The 20575-nt window shown below is 45.3% G+C and overlaps 2 protein-coding genes across 3 annotated transcripts in view; both read right to left on the minus strand.

The window, feature by feature from the left end:
- The window catches only part of itgb5 (integrin, beta 5), a 77072-nt gene extending 73409 nt beyond the window's left edge, over positions 1 to 3663 (minus strand). For both annotated transcript variants that reach the window (XM_083642436.1, XM_083642435.1), the window contains exons 1-4: positions 3049 to 3663; positions 2203 to 2288; positions 1650 to 1863; positions 1290 to 1539 (exon numbers count right to left, since the gene is read on the minus strand). In XM_083642436.1, the coding sequence (XP_083498562.1) occupies positions 1290 to 1539; positions 1650 to 1863; positions 2203 to 2288; positions 3049 to 3112 (614 nt within the window). In that variant the 5' untranslated portion in view covers positions 3113 to 3663. The remainder of the gene's footprint in view (positions 1 to 1289; positions 1540 to 1649; positions 1864 to 2202; positions 2289 to 3048) is intronic.
- Positions 3664 to 5188: 1525 nt separating this feature from the next.
- rbm44 (RNA binding motif protein 44) lies at positions 5189 to 18804 on the minus strand (the record flags this gene model as incomplete). Its single annotated transcript, XM_083642263.1, has 17 exons — positions 5189 to 5482; positions 6021 to 6231; positions 8762 to 8864; positions 9018 to 9072; positions 11201 to 11276; positions 11568 to 11602; positions 11700 to 11865; positions 12466 to 12651; positions 12740 to 12801; positions 12875 to 13385; positions 14239 to 14432; positions 14544 to 14764; positions 16172 to 16239; positions 16843 to 17041; positions 17908 to 18014; positions 18117 to 18159; positions 18735 to 18804. The coding sequence occupies 17 exons, from the start codon at positions 18802 to 18804 to the stop codon at positions 5189 to 5191; spliced, it is 2601 nt and encodes an 866-aa protein (XP_083498389.1).
- Positions 18805 to 20575: the final 1771 nt, after the last annotated feature.

Below are 20575 nucleotides of genomic sequence, written 5' to 3' on the forward strand. Positions count from 1 at the left end.
GGTAAGTATAATGGTATAAAAACATTGAATCGAAATCGGAAAAATCTAATTTTGAGAGAAAAAAAATCTGAGATTTTATTTTTAGGCCAAATCCAACAGCCCTATTTTAAGGGTCACTGAGTGTTAACTTTGCTTTGATAACAGCTCATTCTTTCAAATAAGGTAATTCTTAATGCCAATTATGATGAATGAATGCTTAATATATTGAATATTGAAAGAAGATAGTAACGCACACCAATAATATGTTTGAGGAGGTGCTGATCACCGGAATCGCGAACTTGAGGATGAAGAAAGTGTCGCACACTCACTGCTCCATATGCAAAAAGTTTTTAATGAAATGTCGTTTCGGCCTATAAATCTGAAGAAGGCCATAGGCCGAAACGCCATTTCATTAAAAACTTTTTGCATATGGAGCAGTGAGTGTGCGACACTAATATATTGAATATGACATGCCATTGTCAAGCATAGTAACATTATCTGTTGTGAAGCCGGGCTGAATTGTAACAGCCCTATTTTAAGGGTCACTGATCAATGTAATCAAATCTAAATGTAGTACACCATTCTCTCTTCTTGTATAAATGGGATGAGCATTGGCAGAGGTGAACTGGGGAGCGTAGGGGTCAACATATTGTTATCTGTCCCTTTAATATTTCCTTGCCATGCATGACACACACACACACACACACACACACACACACACACACACACACACACACACACACACACAGCCATAACCTAGTTGGGAAGTGATGCGTGGTGGTGGGCAGGAAGTTGGTACAGAGGGATCGTACCTCCAGGGCGAATATGGTGTGCATCTGCCTTTCAGCCTCTATGTATTCTGTTTCCTTTCAGCTTGCCCTCATCGGCAACCCACAGCATCAACAACACACACACAGACACGCACACATGCAGCGTGGGTGGAGAGTGGCCATTTTGAAAAACTGTGCCTTATCAAACATGCAAAAAGAACCACGCATTCTTGCAGCTAGAGAAAATCTCGCTGTCCATAAATTCATGAACGGTCAAAAATAGAACTTGTGGGCGTGGAGTAAATTATTGATGCAGGATTTCCCTTTTATAAACCGTTAGCCCATTTATGTGCAAAGAGTTTTGACATTCAGTCGGACATAAATCTGCTTTTTTGTAGCTTCACTACAATACTTATTATTTCCACTAATCCTATACTTTACATATTAATATCAATCCACCAATCTGAATTTTAAGGCAAAAGCCATCAAAACACAATCCCGATCCCACCATGCTGTAAATTCCTGCTCCCGCCTACGCACCCATTGCACGGATTCTCCTGGTACTTGGGTGCTGTGTAGGAGAAGGGGGACATGTTCTTGTCCACAAAGGAACCAAAGCCCAGCCGGAAGTTGCTGGTGAGCTTGCCCATCTCCTGGGCCAGCTTGGTGCCCAGGTTGCGGATGGTGTCCAGGTCATCCTTCATGGAAAGAGAGAGGTCCATCAGGTAATAGAGATCCACTGGGTAGTCCTCCACCAGCCGCACCTGCAGCTCAAACGACGTCTGGGCACCTGGACGTGGGGGTGGGGGGGAACGGAGTAGCTGCTTTACTCAGTCAACAACACAAGGGTGGTTGATCATGAGTCTCTGGGTTTACATTGAGAGGAGAATCATGACATACCTGGCCGTAGGCTGAGAGAGATCTTCTGAGGCATGATCTGGTTGACGCCGTACTGGGTCTGCGTCGGCCCAGACCCTTTGGAACTCAGAGGTTTGTTTTTCAGGATTGAGATGCTGCTGCTGGGGAACTGGATGAAGGGCACCTCGCAGCCCCTCTTCTGCAGGTTCTGGCTGAAATCACAGCGCGACGTCAGCGTCCGCCCCGTCCCAAAGTCCTGTACGATTAACAGACAAAAACAAACTGATGAAGGCTCAAGCTGCAAACGTGCACGTTGGCTACAATTATATCTGTGAAGATCTTTGGGGTTTGTCACTAGACTGTTAGAGGTCCTAATAGCACCCATTAGTGCTGAGGCTCTGTACAGTAGAAAGATACAACTCTCACATTTCAAAAGGTCACCCAGGGCTGCTGCAGTGTGTAAGTTCCTTTCTCCACCATGCAAAACTCACCTATCGCTTAAAACAGTAATTGATCAGGTGAGCTATAATGGTGAGTGCATGGTTACCTCTTGTGCGCACCAGGTGAGCTATTATAATGGTGAGTGCATGGCTACCTCTTGTGCGCACCAGGCGCAACTGGGATGGATGAGGAGGCATTCTTCACAGGATGTAGCACTGCCACTCATACACATGTTGAGACCTGGGAAAGAGCATGGGACAGATCACAGGCAGCAATGACAACAGCAGTGACAGTACGCCAATGAAAAATCACTATAGTATCCTGAAAAAAGTGTGTCTGTAGCACTAGTGCCCTTTTCATATTTTCATCTCCAAACATCACGATAATATTCCTATACTATAGGGCAGTGATACTCCGGCTGACACCCCAAAAACCTACAATCCGCTACAGAAAAATGTATATTGATTGTTTATTAACTGGCCCCTGGCCTTCTATCATGTCACGAAAGTGGCCCCCGGGCAAAGCAAGTTGAGTATCCCTGCTATAGGGACTCTCGGGACTTTGAGTTTTACTGTAATCTACAGGCTAGTACACTTCTAAAATGTAGGAAGGGGGATTTTGACACATTATACATACATATACACACATATATATATACACACACACACACACACACACACACACACACACACACACACACACAATGCAATAAAATGTTAACAAAGATGGTGACAAAGATCAAAACTAAATGCTGTCTGTGTTTGTTGTGTTGTCTCTCTCCCTCCATGTGGCTCCATGGTTTTATAGCTGCTGTAATCAAAGCTGACACACAGCAGCCTGGAGCGTGTGTGCACTGTGCACTGTGCACTGCACTATCCAAATACTGGCCTGGTCCCTTGGGTCAACTGATTTTGCAAAAACAGGCTGATAGCAGATTCTAGAATAACACATTGCAAAAAAAAAATCTTGCTTTTATTCCAACAATCTGGCTTCACCCTACCTCGAACACTGTGCGTGAATATTTCCAGAAGCATGCAGCACATCCAAATCCCCGGGGTCCACATGACGGCCACTATTTAGGAGTCTAAATAGTGTAATCTGTTGATTTGAGGAGGACACCGATTTCGTACTTTCCAGTCCGACTTCGTATTGGATCCGATCCTCTTGGCCCGGGGTATCAGACTGAGACCACAGAAGTGAAGCGCAGTTTGGCCATCAACTCCCACTCCGCAAAGCGCTTATTCCAGCCTCATCAAAGCTGCATGTAAACCAAATAGACAACTTTCCATTCTTTTCAAGTACTATCCCGCAAGTGCGCGCCCCTCTCTCCTACACAGTCCTGTTTGTTTACTTATTGCCTTGTTGAAGTGAAGTCCCAGTGTTTGGACGCCTCTGAGAAGTCTGCAGCCTTCCACGTCCCTACTCGTTCTTCAGCCATAGTTGACACTCATCCAGACTCCACAACTTCTCCGTCGATCTCATAATCACTTTTCGGCCCGATATACATCCAGATTCCCCGGTACACATGGGACGTGAAGAGTATAAACAAACAAACCCATACAACTCCTCCACGCAGGCGAGTCTGATTTTACCCTTCGAGTTTGTGTCGCGCTCGGTCGGTCGGGTTCTCCCGTTTGCGTCCCAGTTGGAGTCTCCGCCTATTCTCCCAACTAGGGGGAGGAAAGGATCACCATTAACCCTTTCATTGCTAGATGATTATACTGTTGACATCAGGTTGACATGCATGCAGCCCAGTGTGGGGTCCAGAAACTAGCAGGGGACCGGGGGGGGGGGGGGGGTCCCTGGGTTTGGCCCTGTGGGTCCCAGGCAAAAATGATGAATCATTTAATTTCCCTGGTTATTCAGTGCAGATTGGCACAGTGATGGAATAGGCCAGCGGTTTTCAAACTTTTTCACATCATGGAGCCCTAAACTGACACAAATCTCCTGCGTCTGGACAATGAGATTGTCATCACTTTTAGTTTTATTCCAGAAAGGCCAGGGCTTGGCCTAGGGTAACTGTTGTGATAAGATTGCTCTCTCCTCCAATTGTGGGTATCATCCAAACTACAGAATGGACAGCTATACAGTAGTAGGCTATGTATTCAATATTTATCCAACTATAACAAAATAGTCTGTTCCTCAGGAGAAAAGCTAATCAGATGAGGGTTAATGGTGTGCTGTGTTAATGCTGTGTTAAGTGGGGTCCTTGGCATGAAAAGGTCTGGGAACCTCTGACCTAAACAATGCCTGTTTCCACATCAGGAGAATGACATTTACAAAACTACACCCAGGCCCCGGTGACCATGTGCTTTCGAGCAATAAATACTGCTGTAAATATCCTTGATCATCGTTGCATTTTGATCACATTCAACGATGTGGTAGGAGACTCGTATATAGTAAATAACTCATACTATGAGTTATCTACTGTGTGGTTGGTGACCTAGATAATCCAAGCTTTGTGGTTCAGAGGAGTCATCACCTCCCAGTGAAGATCACACGTGACAAACAGAATAGCAGCTGGATCCATGCTGTGATTTCAAAGCTCCCTCTGCCTTTCCTGGTGAAGGGTCCATTTAGTATTTTCATTTAGAGGTAAAAACACACACATCCAAACCCGAACAGGGCAGGTACAGTACAGCGCTCAAGGTAAACTACACTGGAAAAAGAAAGGCTCGCACACTGCAGGGCTCTCAAGTTAATTGATTGCAGCACCGGTGGTAACGTGTGCAAGCTTTTCTTTTTCCATTTAGTATTTTAACATACTGACCAGTTTGTTGTGGAGTCAAACAGATTTCTGTTTGCTCATACACACAGAGAAGGCCCACAAAAGCATGACAAAGCTGGACATATTTCAACCAAGTTGAGTCCTTTTATTACAAGGCACTAAATTTTTTGAGAAAGCACTCAATCAGAATCAGAAATATAGAATATAGTGAGAAAGCACTATATAAATCTTATGTATCATTCTTAATAAATGACAACCTCAATTTTCAAACATAAAATGTACAAGAAGATACAAACAAAATCAGAGGCAAACTCAAACATACGCACTATGTAAAGTGCAACAACTACTCAAGTAAAATAAAGTGCATCTCAACCAAAAAATAACGTTAAGGGGCTTTGATTCTGCCGCCTGCTCAGAATGGCATGGTGCTTGTGGGCCTGGCCAGGAGCTCGGAGGTCATCTCCCTGATGGTCCTGAGGGGAAGGCCGCTCAGGACGCCCTGGTGCTTGGCCCTCAGCTCCAGCAAAGCGTCCAGGATCCTCTGCCTCCCGACCTCCGGGTGGTGCCGTGTCAGCTCTGCCATCAGCTTGTCGAAGCTGCCCATGGTGCCGTAGTGTTGGGGCAGGCAGGTTCCCTTGGCCGTGGGCGAGACGGACACCACCAAGCGCTTCTCCAGGCTGGAGGGGAGCCGCTGCTGGGGCACCAGCTGGAGAGGATGAGACGCACACGAGAGTCAATCCAGCCGTGAAGAAGACAAACCATTTAATAATGGCTATAAATCAGCAGCTCCAAAGTTGGTCTCTGGGAAAAGATATTTTCACAACAATACCTACTAAGCTACTGTACGGCTTTGCAATGTCTAGACCCATTTTCTCTCAAATTGACAAAAAGAAAAGACTAGAACGACCGCACCGTGGATATATGCCTCCGCCAAACAAGTGAGCAGTCGACATGCAGGTCTGTCCAGACTTTGACGTTTGAGCCAAATGTGAAGAAATCTCATCAAGGTGTTACTGAGATATATGGCGTTACCGAGCTTGAAAATGGCATTCGTGAGGTTACATTGACCTTGACCTTTGACCACCAAAATGTAATCAGTTCATCCTCGAGTCCAAGTGGACGTTTGAGGCAAATCAGATGAAATTCCGTCGAGCCGTTCTTGAGATATCACGTTAATGAGCATGGAACGAGCGGTCATGATGTCACTCACAGTAACCAAAGTCATTTGGGAACTAATCTCTCACCTTGACTGCGGTGTTGGAGTGGGTCTTGGAGGTTTGGTGCTTTGTGGGCCCGGGCCCGTCGGTGGAGGAAGAGGCTGGTGGCTGCTGGTCCGGGGGCCCAGCTCTGCTGATGTGCTCCACACGCAGCGCGCCGCCCCCCACGCTGCGGCCATTCAGCTCTCGCACTGCGGCCTCGGCCGATTGGGTGCCGCTTACCCTCACTATGGCAACTCTGAGGAACACATGGCATTTATGTGCTGAGCTTCAGAAGAGAATCGCTGCCTTTCAAAAGCACTGCTGCTTGTTTTTTTGCAGCCTTCAATGTTCAGGCTGCTGCTGCCTATATCTGTGGAGCCTCATCGCTGCCTGAGATCCTCCAGCAGGGCCCTACTAATGGTGCCAAAATGTCGGCTTGTCACTAAAGGTGACCAGGCCATTGCCGGGTGGGCCCCTCAGCTTGTGGAATTGCCTGCCTGGATCTCTTCTTAAAGACGAGCTGAAAACGACATCTCAGGGTCTGTCCGAGTGAAAACAAACATTGCTTTGACTGGAACAGAGTCGAGAGGCGGGACATAGCGTGTGGATGATTTGATTTGACCGTTCTGGGGATTGGAGTTTGAAGTTGGCCAATCTTGGCGCTTGTATGGCGTGTTCTTCTGCCCCCAAATGGAGTGGGATTCAGCGTGTTCTGCCCCTACATGAGTGGGATCCGCAAGGAACCAGGCAGCTAGCTGTCTCAGTGCGGACTACCGTTTCCATGCCGAGGCAAGAGAGCTGCCGGCTTGGAGCGTCGACTAGCAGAGATAAATACGATCTTTCTGGAATGCGAGTTTAATGAGCCAGTTGCATGTCCTTTGCATTCTACATTAAATGAAGACATTACTGTTACTTTTATTTTGTATGTTACATACTTATTGGCCAAATATATTAACATTTATGGGCTAGAAAAGTCTGCCCATGTAGGCACTATCTTGCCTGCTCAGAATTTTCTCCTCGCAACGAGGATTGATTGACAGCTGTCATGTTGTGATATGATTGGATGAAATGGGGTAGAAATTTGATACTAAATTACGTCCGCACACTATAGATGAAAGTTATGAATTTACTCTTGAAAAACGAACTTTTGATGTGAGAAAAAAAAAGTGAAAAACTAAACAAATGGGCCATGAAGTTTGCTTTTTCTCAGCAGGAGTCATAGTCCTTTTCTCAGGGGTTTGAGTTGATGATTCTTCTATAAATAGCTCAAGATGACATCAACTTCATTGTGACATCATCAGTGACACAGCCTATGTGGAAACACAGGTTATGTCATAAGACTGTACAATGTCTATGACCGTCGCCGCGCCTGGAAAGCAGGCGAATGCAGTCAGGGGAGGCATCAACAAGTCGAACACCCCCGACAGCACACTCACTGCTGCGTTTGTTCTTCTACAGTTTTGTTTAACAGCGGTTTGTAAACAAATTAAAACATGCATTAGCGCCACCTACACTCACTGCTCAAATGACACAGCCCTTCGGATTGCTTATTTTTATTTTAATGTAAGCATTACAGGTGGTATTTATGTAAATATGGAGTGACAGCTTGGAATAGATATAAAATTGAAGTTTCTACACTTCACTGTGGGTTTGTGATGCACCTGTGTTGAACCAATGGGCGCTCAGCTTGATGCGTTTCTCGTCATCCTCTGTCAGCCGCAGTCGGTGGGGAGCAACTGCGGCGCCTCGCTACAAATCTGCGCCCGCCTCACTCTCACGAGAGTCCCGTGGCTCACGCAGTCGGAGCAAGTCGGACAACTTTTCTAACCATCATGCAACGGGGCAAGCAAGGCGCTGGTCGAATCTGCGCAGAACTTGCTCATCTCAAACGAGCCTAATGGCTCCTTGTGTGTGCACCCTTATGACATAATCACTGATGACATCACATCATTAGCTAATTAGCCTAATAAAAAAATCTGGCTCTGTCAGGTCACCTGCACTGGTGCCCTTTACACCCCCTGAAAGTTTCAGCCCGATCGCACTTGAAACGGCGTAGCTGTGGCTGGACACAGAATTGAAACATACAAACATACATAAATATCGCCCACATACTCAATTTTATATAGATAGATATTTATATATTTTATCTTAATTTTCCATCTTATTTAGTTTTATTATCGTTTTTTACTGTAAAGGACTTTGTAACATATATTTGAAAGGTGCCATATAAAGTTAGTAACCAATACAGGATTGATGCAAAAAAAAAGTAAATGTGGCTGCATGCAGACAGTGGCTCGCTCACCTCAGATCATCACTGAAAGTACGACAGATGCTGACTTCAGAGGCATGGTACTTCTCAAACCACTGCATCACATCACTCTGGAAAGACAAGATTTTATTTAATGTCTGTACTGCCCTCTGGTGGCTAGAAAGTGTCACACACGTAAAGGTTGGACACTCAACATTTAAAAGGCAAGATTTTGTTTATGCATTTCCTGTATCCACTATCCAAATATTAAATGATAGGTAATTTATCAAGCTATAGTATTGAGCAAGAACACTGCTTGAAATGTGAATGAAATAAAGCAGAGATGTAGGATTCAGACTCACCTCTGTCGCATTATTGGGCAGGTCAGAAACACAGATGAATGAGATCTTGGTGTTCTTCGCCTCCCTGGATGATACTGTGGCTACATCAAATTCACAAGTCAGGATCTGATCCCAAATGACTTCAAAACTATGCATATTTGCAGCTACAATTCTGGCGTGGCTACATATACACTGACTGCATACCATCTTTCTCCGTCCCGACACCAGCTCCTGCGGGACCCAGGTCCTCCTCCGCGTCGTACCATGCCTCGCTTGCATTCACATCTTTGCATGCAACTGCTGCCAAACACAGAATGGGCACAGTTTCAATCAAACACTTCCATCTTTAATGATTTAGGCTGAGTGTGGTGTCCCCCCCCCGCCCCCCCCTGCTGGCCTGTGTGCATGCTGCATAGCCATTACCACTCTGCTGGAGAAGAGAGACAATTTTACCCGGTTTGCTGCCCTCTTTGGCCTGGGGAGCCGGATCTTTCCTTCTCTGACCCTCCTGGGAAAGAAATTGACCAATTAACTTTGGACCCGTTCAAACTGATGACGACTACAAGGCAAATTATGTTCAATTAACAGAAGCACCACCAAAGCAACAATAAGCTCAAATATTCTCATTAGATGTTTCAATACAACTCAACTCAATATACAAAGACTAGTGCTGAGAGTGGTAGACTAGCACATGCTTTCTCCGACACATGCCAGCCGCTTCCTTTCAGCTGACAGCGAGGAGTTTCACCAGCAGGACGTACTGTAGCGTGTGGGAGATCACGCTATTCCCCCCAGTTCCGCCCCCCCCCCCCCGAACAGGAGCCCCCGACTGACCATAGGAGGCACTAGTGCAGCAACCAGGACACATACCATTAATCTGGCTTCCCACCCGCAGACACGGCCAAGTGTGCCTGTATGGATGCCCGACCAAGCCGCAGGTAACACGGGGGCTTGAACTGCGACCCCCCGAGTTGGTAGGCAGGGAATCTATCGCTGCACTCCCCGGACGCCCTGATTATAATTTTGATAATTATAATTTTGATAGTCGATTAACAATTAATAGTTGATCATTTTTGTAATTTGTTAACACATTCACTGCCAGACGTTTTTTTTTTTACTGTAGTTAGCTTCTGCCAGAGGGGTTTTTTGAGGATTCTGGCTCATCTTTCAAGACCCGAGGATTCTTTTCTGCTAAGATTTTGTGAACACACAATATCTCAAAAGAACTAATAGAATGTGTGCTTTCTCTGTCTAAAAGAGTTAGTTTGTAGAGTTAGTAGTTATGTAAGCATTAGCAGTTGAATACAGCATGGTTTCAGCATCAGAAAAATTATTCAGAGATAAACGGCTTTTTGTAAAATTCGATAGAACAGTCACTTTAACCATTCATTTTTGGCATCAGTAAGACGTCAGACATCTAAACAATAGTTTTGAACAGTAATTTCCTCCATAACAGCAGGAAACCCCCCTCTGCTTCCAACTCCTCCCTCCGTGGGCGTTCTTCTTGGCTGCAGCGGCCGTCACAAGCTTGTCACCAGTCTCACTGCTTTGCTGCTGCTGCTGCCTGTCTGCGCGGCCGCTGTTTGAGGAAGTCTGGATGGACTCGCTCGCTTCTTGGAGTTTTGGTTGAGAGAAGCTTTTGCGATTCTGGTCATATTTATGCTGCGTGTTTCAAAGTGTGTTCCACCTGTAATCTATTATGCAAATTTGCAATCCTGCATCGCCAGCAATCAGCGCGAAAACGAAAGCGTTTTCCCCCATCCATTTTCATGAGAATGGCTGCTTTTTGCTTGCCTTCCTCTAGTCAGGAGAGCACTGTCGCCACTTAGTGGCTCGGTGGAATGGGTTGTAAACGTTCGGTGGCTCCAATAATTATATAAGAGATGTAAAAGGGTTAGATGCACATCCCACGGTCAAAAAAAAAAAAATCATTTTTTTGACGTATTAATACGTCATTGGCAGTCAACCGTTGGATTATTTTTGACGTATTAATACGTCATTGGCAGTGAACGTGTTAAGTAAAAATCACACGTAGGTGTTAAAGGTAAGCGTTGTAGGTTTCATAGGCCTAGAGCCCTCTTTAATTGTTTGTTGTTTTGGCTGCTGGTCAGACTAAGTAAGAAATTTAAGATGTCACTGGTGTTAGATGATGTCATCATTCCTACTATGATGTCATCGATCTCTGATGATGTCGCAGACGGTGATGATGTCATGATTCATAAGTGTCTCAATCATGCCTTTCGGCTGGTGATGTCATGACACAGGTGATGTCATATTCGGGTTCTATAAAGGTTCGTTTCTGCAGGTCCTCTCTAGTTGTTCATAAACGAATCTCGCGACAACACTCTGCAACAGTTCCCCATCTTCGAACCTTGCAGACCCAGCTATCAAGTTCCACAACTTCCCTACTTCTCGAGACTTCAGTTACCAAGTTTGCCTTGGCCATCAACTATCCGCGAATAGATCCACATGTCTAACACCAATCCTGACAACTGGCAACTTGTGATGGGCAATTTTTTTCATTTTTGACATTTTATAGAAAAGTATTAATTGGTAAAAAAAAAATCTATAATGAAAATAATTGTTAGTTACAACACTAAGAAGGATAATTATGCATTGTGCATTGTGAAACTTACCTTGCCGTTTTGACCCCGGAGGCCTCCATTTCCTCCCACTGCTCCATTATCTGGTCTGTGTGGCTGCAGAGAGCTCCTACCAGACACACGTGATGGGACAGCATAACGTTACAGGTGCCTCAGAGTTAGTAGCCAAGTCAATATGAGACAGGTGTAGAAGCTCCATGAAATCAGACACACAGACATGTTTTAACTTAAGTTACACTGTTATTTTGTTTGTACAACCGGATGTTATGTTATGATTATGTTTATATATAATTTGGTGTCTTGTAATCCCATGTGGGATGGGCCAGAAATGGCATGACACAGAAATAAAAACTACCTACCTACCTACCTACCTACCTACACTGGGTGTGTGCAAACATACCTAGCTGGAACATTTCCCAGAGCATCACCAATGATCTAGACAAGGACAGCAGAAGATTAAGCCGTTACATTTAAAAATACATGAAATCATTTATCATGTACATTTAGGTATCTTGGCTGGGCCGAGTCTGACCTGAGCAGGGATGTAGCAGGTCTCTGTGGGGATGATTTGGGAGTCGACAGACAGAGGTTTGAGCTGGTCCAGAGGCACCCCTGCCAGGATCTTGTCCCTCATCTCATTATAGTGAAAGTCCAGTTTCTGCAGGACACTCACAAGTGTTCGAGGAGGGCCCTCTGGCCTGCACAGAGAAGGAAGTCATACAAGTCAACAGGACAGCGGTGCAGCTGTTGTGCCGAATATTAAGGACATATTATAGGATAGAATATTGAGATCTCTGACTTTCACAGTGAAACAATAACTGATTGATATTCAGTGTTTCCCCTACCATTCTACAGGCCTGGCGGGCCCGCACAGGCCAGATTTTTTTTTTTTTTTTTTACACCTTTATGGCATATAATTACAATACAGCAATACTGGTGTTGACAGTAATAGAAGATGCCAAATCATTCAAAACAATAATAAACATTTCGCTTTTTGGAGCATTGTGCCAGCATGCAATGCTGTTCCAAAACATGTCAACGTGTGACGTTGCCTGGGAAACGCACATCCCATAATACAACTGTTCGCATTGCATCCCATAATAGTATGATGATACTTGGGATGCCATTGCGAACAGGTTAGCTAAAAGTTTAGCGTCGCCAGCGAGGGCCCCCACCGTTGCGGTCGGGGTACGTTTCAAAATCCCTCCAGGCCTGAAGATTTTTCTAGGGGAAAACACTGATATTGAAACGACAGCATGAACGAACAGACAGCCAGAATTTGACCAGTATTCATCTACAGTATGTCTCCTTGCATTAGTGGGAGCCACTGTTCATCAGCGGAGGTGTAGCTTCTCCAGCAGTGCTGCCTGCACATGCTGTGCTGCAGGGCCAGCAGGCGCAGCTCTGCTCGCTGGGCACGCAAGCAGCCACAGTCCCCTTCGGCACGGCAGTCTGCTTTCACCGTTTTCGCTGCGTTATCAGAACTGGAAGAAAAGCCGGCTTTGAGAAAACATCAACATTTACAAATAGATAAAGTTAGTATAGAAGACGTGTCTTGATTTCACACAGTACCTTCTCATTTTCTCTTTTAGCGGTTTCAGTTCCTTTTGAGCTGCGTCGAGTTTGATGAACTCCTAAAATGTTAAAGAGGAGGTTAACACACGGCCGGGGCTAGCATTCAGGACAGCTCTTTTGTTTCTAGCGTACCTCGGCCAGATAGTCCAGGTCTGCCATGTGGACCTCGGTACCGATGCGCTTGTCAGCTGTGGCCAAACGCTCGGTTTGGGTGACGACCGCGGCGCGAAGTGTCACACTTGGCTCGGTGGCGACCGAGACGTCGCGGGTCATAGCAGGGGGCGCGGACTTCTCCGCAGTGCTCATCCTGGGAAGCGGTGATCTGCACGGAGGCGTGGTCGGAGCTGAACAAACCCCGCTGACGCGCGTTCCCAGCCTCTGACACATGACGATGCTCTGATCGTCCTCCATCATGCTGTGAAAGAGGGAGCTAGCCTCATTCCCGCTGGCCGTGTTGGCGGAGGAGTTGCGGGTGCTGCAGGTCAAGTCGTCGCGGGGCTCCGGGAGAACCTCCTCAGTGCAGCCGTCCTGTTCTGGCTCCGCTGCAGAGACCATGCTGGCGCCGCTGCACTCTGCACAGTTGTCCATACTGTCAAAGCTGTAGTAATTGACTGTCTCCTGTTCAATATTGGGCCACTCTGAACTGCAACAGAATGTATAAGAAATCATCCCACACACACAAACAAGATGAAACCCCACAGAGCCACAAGAGCTGTGACGAGTGAAAGCAACTGACAATACATCTTTGTATTAGGATGTGGGTCGCCCACATTAAAATATATATATATATATATATATATATATATATATATATATATATATATATATATTAGGGGTGTCAAAAATAATCGATTATAAGATGCATCGCGATGCGGACGTGCACGGTTCTGCATCGATTCACAAATGTCAAAAATCGATTAAAAAAAAAAAAAATGTAATAATCAAATAAAATATAATGGAAGTACATGCAGTTGTTTATTTTAATTATGGATCATAATACAATGCAATTCCAAATGCACTTTTATTTTAAAAGTAGCCACACAGTGAGAAAAAATAAAGTGAGAAAAAATAAATCATGTATTGCGGAAAAAAGTGATGCATCGATTTAAGATGCATCGAGATGCATCGATAATCGTACTCTAATCGAATCGTAGCCCTCTGAATCGTAATCGAATCGTGAGGCCAGTGAAGATTCACAGCCCTAATATATATATATATATATGTGTGTGTGTGTGTATGTATATATATGTGTATATACGTGTATATATGTGTGTACATGTATATATATGTGTGTGTATATATATATATATATATATATATATATATATATATATATATATATACGGTATATATATATATAGGTTTACGCTAGGTTTTCAAATTCACGAGTGACAGAACTAATAAGAAAGGTGGAGACAGTGAAGAGCTGAGGTGGGCCTGTAGGAGTTAAACAAATGTCATACTGCATTATGTCAGTGACAGATACACACACTCACATTGTGTCATCTCCATTGTAACCACTCTGGCCTTGTATCACTGACGACCGGTTCCCCAGATCCTGCTTCTCCTTCTGTGTGTGTCTCTCCAGCTCCACATCCAGAGAGAAGCTGGCCTGCACTGTTGAACCTTCACACCCAGACGCACTGCTGTCCTTCTGCCACGACGCGCCTTCGCTCCACAGCGGCGGGCCCTTTGAGTAAATCGTGCATTATTAATCTGTTTGCAGATTTTTAACTTGGGAGCCATTGAAGCGCTGTGACAATTCACTGCTTCCTATTATGTTCATTTAGATTTTGTGCACCTTCTGATGATGGTATGGTGGTTCCTGTGCGACGGGGCTGGAGCTGTAGGCCGTCTGGAAGCTGTCCTGCTGGTTGACTAGGTGGTCGGTGGGACCCTGGTCTTCTCCTGGTTGGTTCGGCACTCCCTGACACCTTGCTCCATCGTTGCTGCTGCTGCTGCCCCCCCCACCGTAGCTCTGATTCTCCCTCATGTGGTTGGGAAGCAAAGGCAACTCTCGATCTGTTAAGGGCACATATTTAACATAGATATTGGCCAAGAGATGCACTCTTGTATATTCACGAATGGATACACAGGCTGACATTAAATAAACAGAAAATCAAAGATACTTATAGGACACACATCAGATGACATCTGTCTTGACGCACACTTGAAGGCTACTCTCTAGACTCAACCTATCTGTTATTCTGGCCCTGTAGAGGGCACAGTGTGAGGTGCACATGTAAGCCAGAGCGGTATAATAGAAGAGTTCCGACATCTCCATTCAATCCAATGGACCAGTTTTTCTCCAGGAAGTAGAAAGTGGAACTCTTGAGTAAAAAAAGCAGCACTGTCGAGTTGCAGCAAAATAGACAGTTTGTGTTGTACTTTGAAAGGGGTTTTCATCCTTTGAATCAAATTGTACATTATCAGCTTTATTTTAGCATGCAAAAGTAGCGCGAGACCCATTCCTGGCTGTTCATTGGCTAATGAGTCTCGCATTTTGGTCCTCCGCTGACGCCACTCTCTCTCTAGAGGACACTAATGTAAGCTACAGGTTATCTGAATATGACGTCTGTCTGTGTATGCACAATAACTATGTGTAACTTAAATGAAAATGTATATGAATATATTAATAACTAGTGATTGTCCGAATAAAGGCTAATGTGATTTAAAATGTCCCCTGTCAGATGGGTAAAAAACACAGGTATTATGTTACAGCTATTACAGTATTAAAGTTAGGTGTGAACATTGTTTAAAAAAATGCAAAGATAAATAAGTAAAATATGATTTGACTACTGCACATCCTTCCGGGTCTTTCACATGCCCCCCGCCCCCCCCCCCTTTTTTTTTTTTTTACCATCGGTACTGTAATCTTAAAATAATAATGACATTCACCTGCAGGGCAAAAGCTATCGTGTACAAGAGGTGTGTTACAATGTGCGCACTGCTTTGCTCCTGATGGCCAACTTCTTCCACAGGTGACACACAGATTCATTGCATAATATGTTGGCCTTCCAGATCTGAGAACAAAACAAAGTAGAATTTCAAAAGCAGCTCATTTTCAAAATGATGTTTTAAATCATTTGAGCTAATGTGCTATTATAGTCGCCAGCATTTACGGTGATACATACTTTCCTATGTTGGACGACATTATCAGTTGGGGAAGGTCGTCAACATAATCGTCTGCAGTGATTTCAAAAGAAAATGTTACGGATTCATTTTACTCTAAATTATGCACACAAATGATGAAATAAAAAGTTGTAGCAGTTTAACAGACTCACACTTGACATAAACATAATGCCTCTTCAATTTCAGGGCAGGGTGTCTTTGCAGAAATAGTTGAAACCCTCCTTCATCTAAGAGACAGGAAATCACTGACATTTAATTTAAATGCATTTAAAATGCCAACGTTTAGAATGGGTTCACACGTCATTCCCACTGTCTTCCAGAACACACCATGGTGGCCGTTAGCAGGAGAGAACGTCAGGGCTGTGCTACAACACACCGACAGGTTTTACGAGCAGAGCACGCCTCTTTGCCCTACACACTGGGCCTTGCTGCTGCTGCGGCTGGCACTGCTGCTGCCGCAATCACAGCAGGTGTAGTGTCCAGCTCCGGCCAGTTGGGGGTGCTGGGCAGGCTTGCTCGCCTGCGTACACGTGCTGGGGTCGTTCCCGGGAACGTGAAGCGCTTGCTTCAGAGCGCCGGCCTCGGGAGTTGCTCCAGGCTCTGTCTTGTTTAGCCGGAGCACGGTGGGTAGGGAGGGGCCAAAGACTTAAAGGCGGCCCAATCTTTCTGCTGCCTTTCAAACTTGTGCGCAGTGTCCTGTATAGCTGCAATGTCCTGTATAGCTGCAATGTCCTGAAAAGCGGCAATCTCCTGTATAGCTGCAATGTCTTGTATAGCTGGGCCGAAGAGGCCAGAGGTGGAGAGAGGAGGTCTAGGAGCCTCTTCTCCTCCTCACAGTCGCACATCTGGGCGAGGTTCAGCTAGAGGTGTTGGTGTGTGACCACAGAGTAGCCCATCATTTTCCCTACATCCTGAGCCATACAGGAAAGCATACCTAAGTAGCTCTTCTCAGCTCGGCCTCGGTGTACATGTCCGAGGCGGTGTTGCCCTGCATTTCGCGCAGGGGAAACGCCTGGAGGATGGTCAAGGTGTTAACCATGGCCGCCGCCATGTAGGATCTTTCAGCCAGGGTGGCGGTGAGCTGGCAGGCTTTGGAAGGGAGCTGGGTTACGCACTGAGGAGGAGAGGTGAGCAGCCACACACTCCTCCAGCTGTGGCATAGCAGCTCTGGTTCAGACACGACAGAAGAAGACCAGCCCATGAAAGATTGAACGGGGGACCTTGTCTGGTTAGAAGTGACCCAACATGATTCTTGACATCAGCGCAGCATGGCATCGATCCGTCTTTATGGGGAGGCGACAGGACCCTGGAAATACCCCCCCGCTAAACAAGGACTGGAGGTTGGGAGGGGGCTCCGGCCAAAGGATTTCCAACTAGGTTCTCTTGTTCCCTTGAAAAGGTGCCTTCTCTAGTACGGGGACCACTTCCGCTGTGGGTCGACAAGGCTAATCGCCAAGGTCTGTAATTGAAGCGGTGGCTAGTAGCTAGTTAGCAGGCCAGCTCAAGCGGGTTTAGTGAAGGTACCAAGCTAATAGCCACAAGATCTGAAGACGGGAGGATGACCAGGTCATCCATGCGCCATCAAGTCCAAAGAATCTGCAGTGCATTGCACATGAATGATTGAGAACCAGGTGTACAAGTTCTTAAGCAATTTTCTATGAGGCTGCATTTTATCCGATAAGCAAGGTAACAGATTAAATGTTTTAAACGCTGACGCGTGACGTTCTCTCCATACAGGAGAATAGACATATATAGACATAATAGACATATTCTCTGTGAAGCCCTCTGAGACATGCTTGTGAATTAGGGCTATATATATATATATATATATATATATATATATATAGGGCTATATAAATAAACTTGACTTGAGAAATGAATCATATGGGTTTTTCACATGACTCTTAGTAATACTAGGTTTGAGCTTGCATTTTGGTGACTTTTTTGCTATGCAGTGTGACCTAGATGCTCATCATCGTAATGAGATGCGAGATGCAGATAAGATTATGGTCTGCTGTGCAACTATAGGCTACCTTGTATGATCTTCCTGTCCTCTGGAGACAAAGACAGGTACCAGCTCAGCAGCCTTGGGTCGGTTAACTCAAGGACCTGGTAAGCGTTCACCAGATCAAACACGGACCTGTAAAATGCAGATTAGTAGTACCGCTACTTTTCTTGGCAAACATCAGTTCTGGATATGAATAAGAGAACATGGCATGCATTTGGATGGATACAGCTATACCTGTCCAGAAGGAATTTCCTGCCTGCTTCTGCTGGTGTAGAGACTGCTGGAGAGACAAAGTATTACAAAACACAACATCCATGACAACAGACCACAAGCACAAGACATACTGCTCTATACGCAGTGGTTCTCAAAGTGGGGTCTGAGGACCTACAGGGGTCCTTGAGCAGGTTCCAGTGTGGTCCCCAGCAAGAAGGGGGATAATTTATTTTCACTATAATTCCATCCATAAGTAACACAATGACAGAATGTAGCTTATGACTATTTTGGTCATGGGTTTCATACACTTTCTGCAATAATTTAACAGCAAAAATCGTATCAGATGGGGGACTCTGGGACAAGATTAAATCGGGGTCCAGTCACTGGTGTCAGTTATGGGGTCGTGGATGTGAAAATGTTTGAGAACCACCGCTCTATAGGACTACCATTTATTTTATATAGCATAATAGTAAGTTGAGAAATCGAAGTACAACCCATCCAGAAACACTTTACACTTCCAAGTCCCCAGCTGCACCAAAGTGATGAGCAAATCAGAGACTGTTTGACTCTGCAGTCCTATCCTTGACCCTACATAAAGAAGTCTTGTTTTTGAATGGTACAATTTCATTGGGGACTTACGTGGAGGATCTGTGTTTTCGATCACTGTATTGTAAAACATACAGGGGATCGTCTGCTGCGGAAACACCATGGCCATATAACAGTCATAAGGGCTGTATGCAGGCCTGTTTAAGGCCTGGAGCACATGTTGGGGCGAGTGAACTGGTCTTGGATACCACATGTTCTGTAAATGAACATGTCATGAGTTGAGTTTCCCAAATAGTGATCAAAATGTCAAGCAGGAGAATTAGTCACGTATTCGTTAATTCGTTCACATTAACGTTAACCATTTCAATGCACGCGGGACAACGTTGCTTTTTAAAACAGCAACTAGCTATTAGGTAGCCTCAATGCGAGACTCATCAGTCATGATGAAGAAGGAAGAATGAGTGATGAGTCTCGCGTTGAGGCTACTAGCATACTAGCTAGGCTAGTTACTAGCAAACGTACTTACCGAATTATGTTATTAATCGAACAATTTAAGTTGATTCAAGTTGATTTTCAACCTGTGTTCGGGCAACAGATCAGAGAACAATCGTACCACTTTGGGTTGCTGGAGCTCGCTGCGTGGCGTGGCGTCTCCCCGTTAATCTGCTTGCTGTTTAAGTGCAGCCAGCCAGGTCACCTGTGTCAAAGGCCGTACGAGGGGTGATTAATAGCCTGGGTAAACCCATCCCCCACGTGACCTGCTCTCAGACCTGTTCTCAGCTAGTGACTGGGAACTGAGAGAGCAGGTCACGTGGTGGCTGGGTTTACCTAGGCTAGGTGATTAATGCCACAAAGAAGAAAGAGGAGGAGCTCGCTTGCTAATGCCATAGCGACGGCAAGTAACCTCGCGTCACCAGGCTCTTCTCGGCGAGAAAGAGCCTGGCTCCCGCCCACAATTGATTTTGTCACCCTACTGGGTCCGGCCTAGAGCCCGCCCTAGACCGGATGGCAGCGTTTCTAGCTCGTCAACTTTCACGTTAACTTGACAATTTGACCCAAGTATCAGAATCCTCTTTCACCGTTTTGACCGGTGTGTCAGGCGGTGGTGGCGGAGATGCCATATTGCATGAACGTTTTGTTTTATGTAACGCTAGCTTTGTTTTGATCAGACTCTAGTTTAGGTAACATCACCGCGTCAAGCTAACGGCAACAAAGACGTTGTTAGGCGCATTGCCATCCGGTGTTAATTCTGGGTCCGGGGTTTACGCCCCCATGACAAAAAGCGGGGTGGAAGGTGCCCAGACTAACGGCAAGAGGGGAAACAGAAAATAGATAGCAAATAGAATGTAATAGGACGAATCAGCGTGACGTCACTTGCCACCCAGAAATGCGGAACTAATAGTATGAGTTGTGCCAAACAAACGTTAAAATCTCAAAAACTAACTATACATGACATCGCTTATATTTTGACATTCTGAGTGAGAGCAGAATTAGCTCAAGAGTTTGATGTATAATATATATGCATGTCGTGTTAAAGTTGTGTGAACTGTCGCCGTTTTTTAAATGTAAACAGAGTTAGACGGATAGAGTCAGACACACAAGCCTCGCGCCACTTGGCCTCCATAGAGTTCCATTGCCGTTGCCACCCAGTGACGCGGTTTGTTTACCAAAATGCTGCTGGGCTGATCCCTCGTATAGCACTTTACATACAATTTAAATGTTTTAAGAACAATTACTGGCTAGTGGCTACACAAAAGTCATTTCCCACCTCATAGAACAAGTTCTTTAAACTCTGAACCAAACTGTGTGTGTGTGTGTGTGTGTGTGTGTGTGTGTGTGTGTGTGTGTGTGTGTGTGTGTGTGTGTGTGTGTGTGTGTGTGTGTGCTTTACTAGTCTCTTAAAACAGACTGTCTCATCTACATCCGGCGAATGC

This window comes from Poromitra crassiceps (genome assembly GCF_964638095.1).
Source record: "Poromitra crassiceps genome assembly, chromosome: 8".
NCBI classification, from domain to species: Eukaryota; Metazoa; Chordata; class Actinopteri; order Beryciformes; family Melamphaidae; genus Poromitra; species Poromitra crassiceps.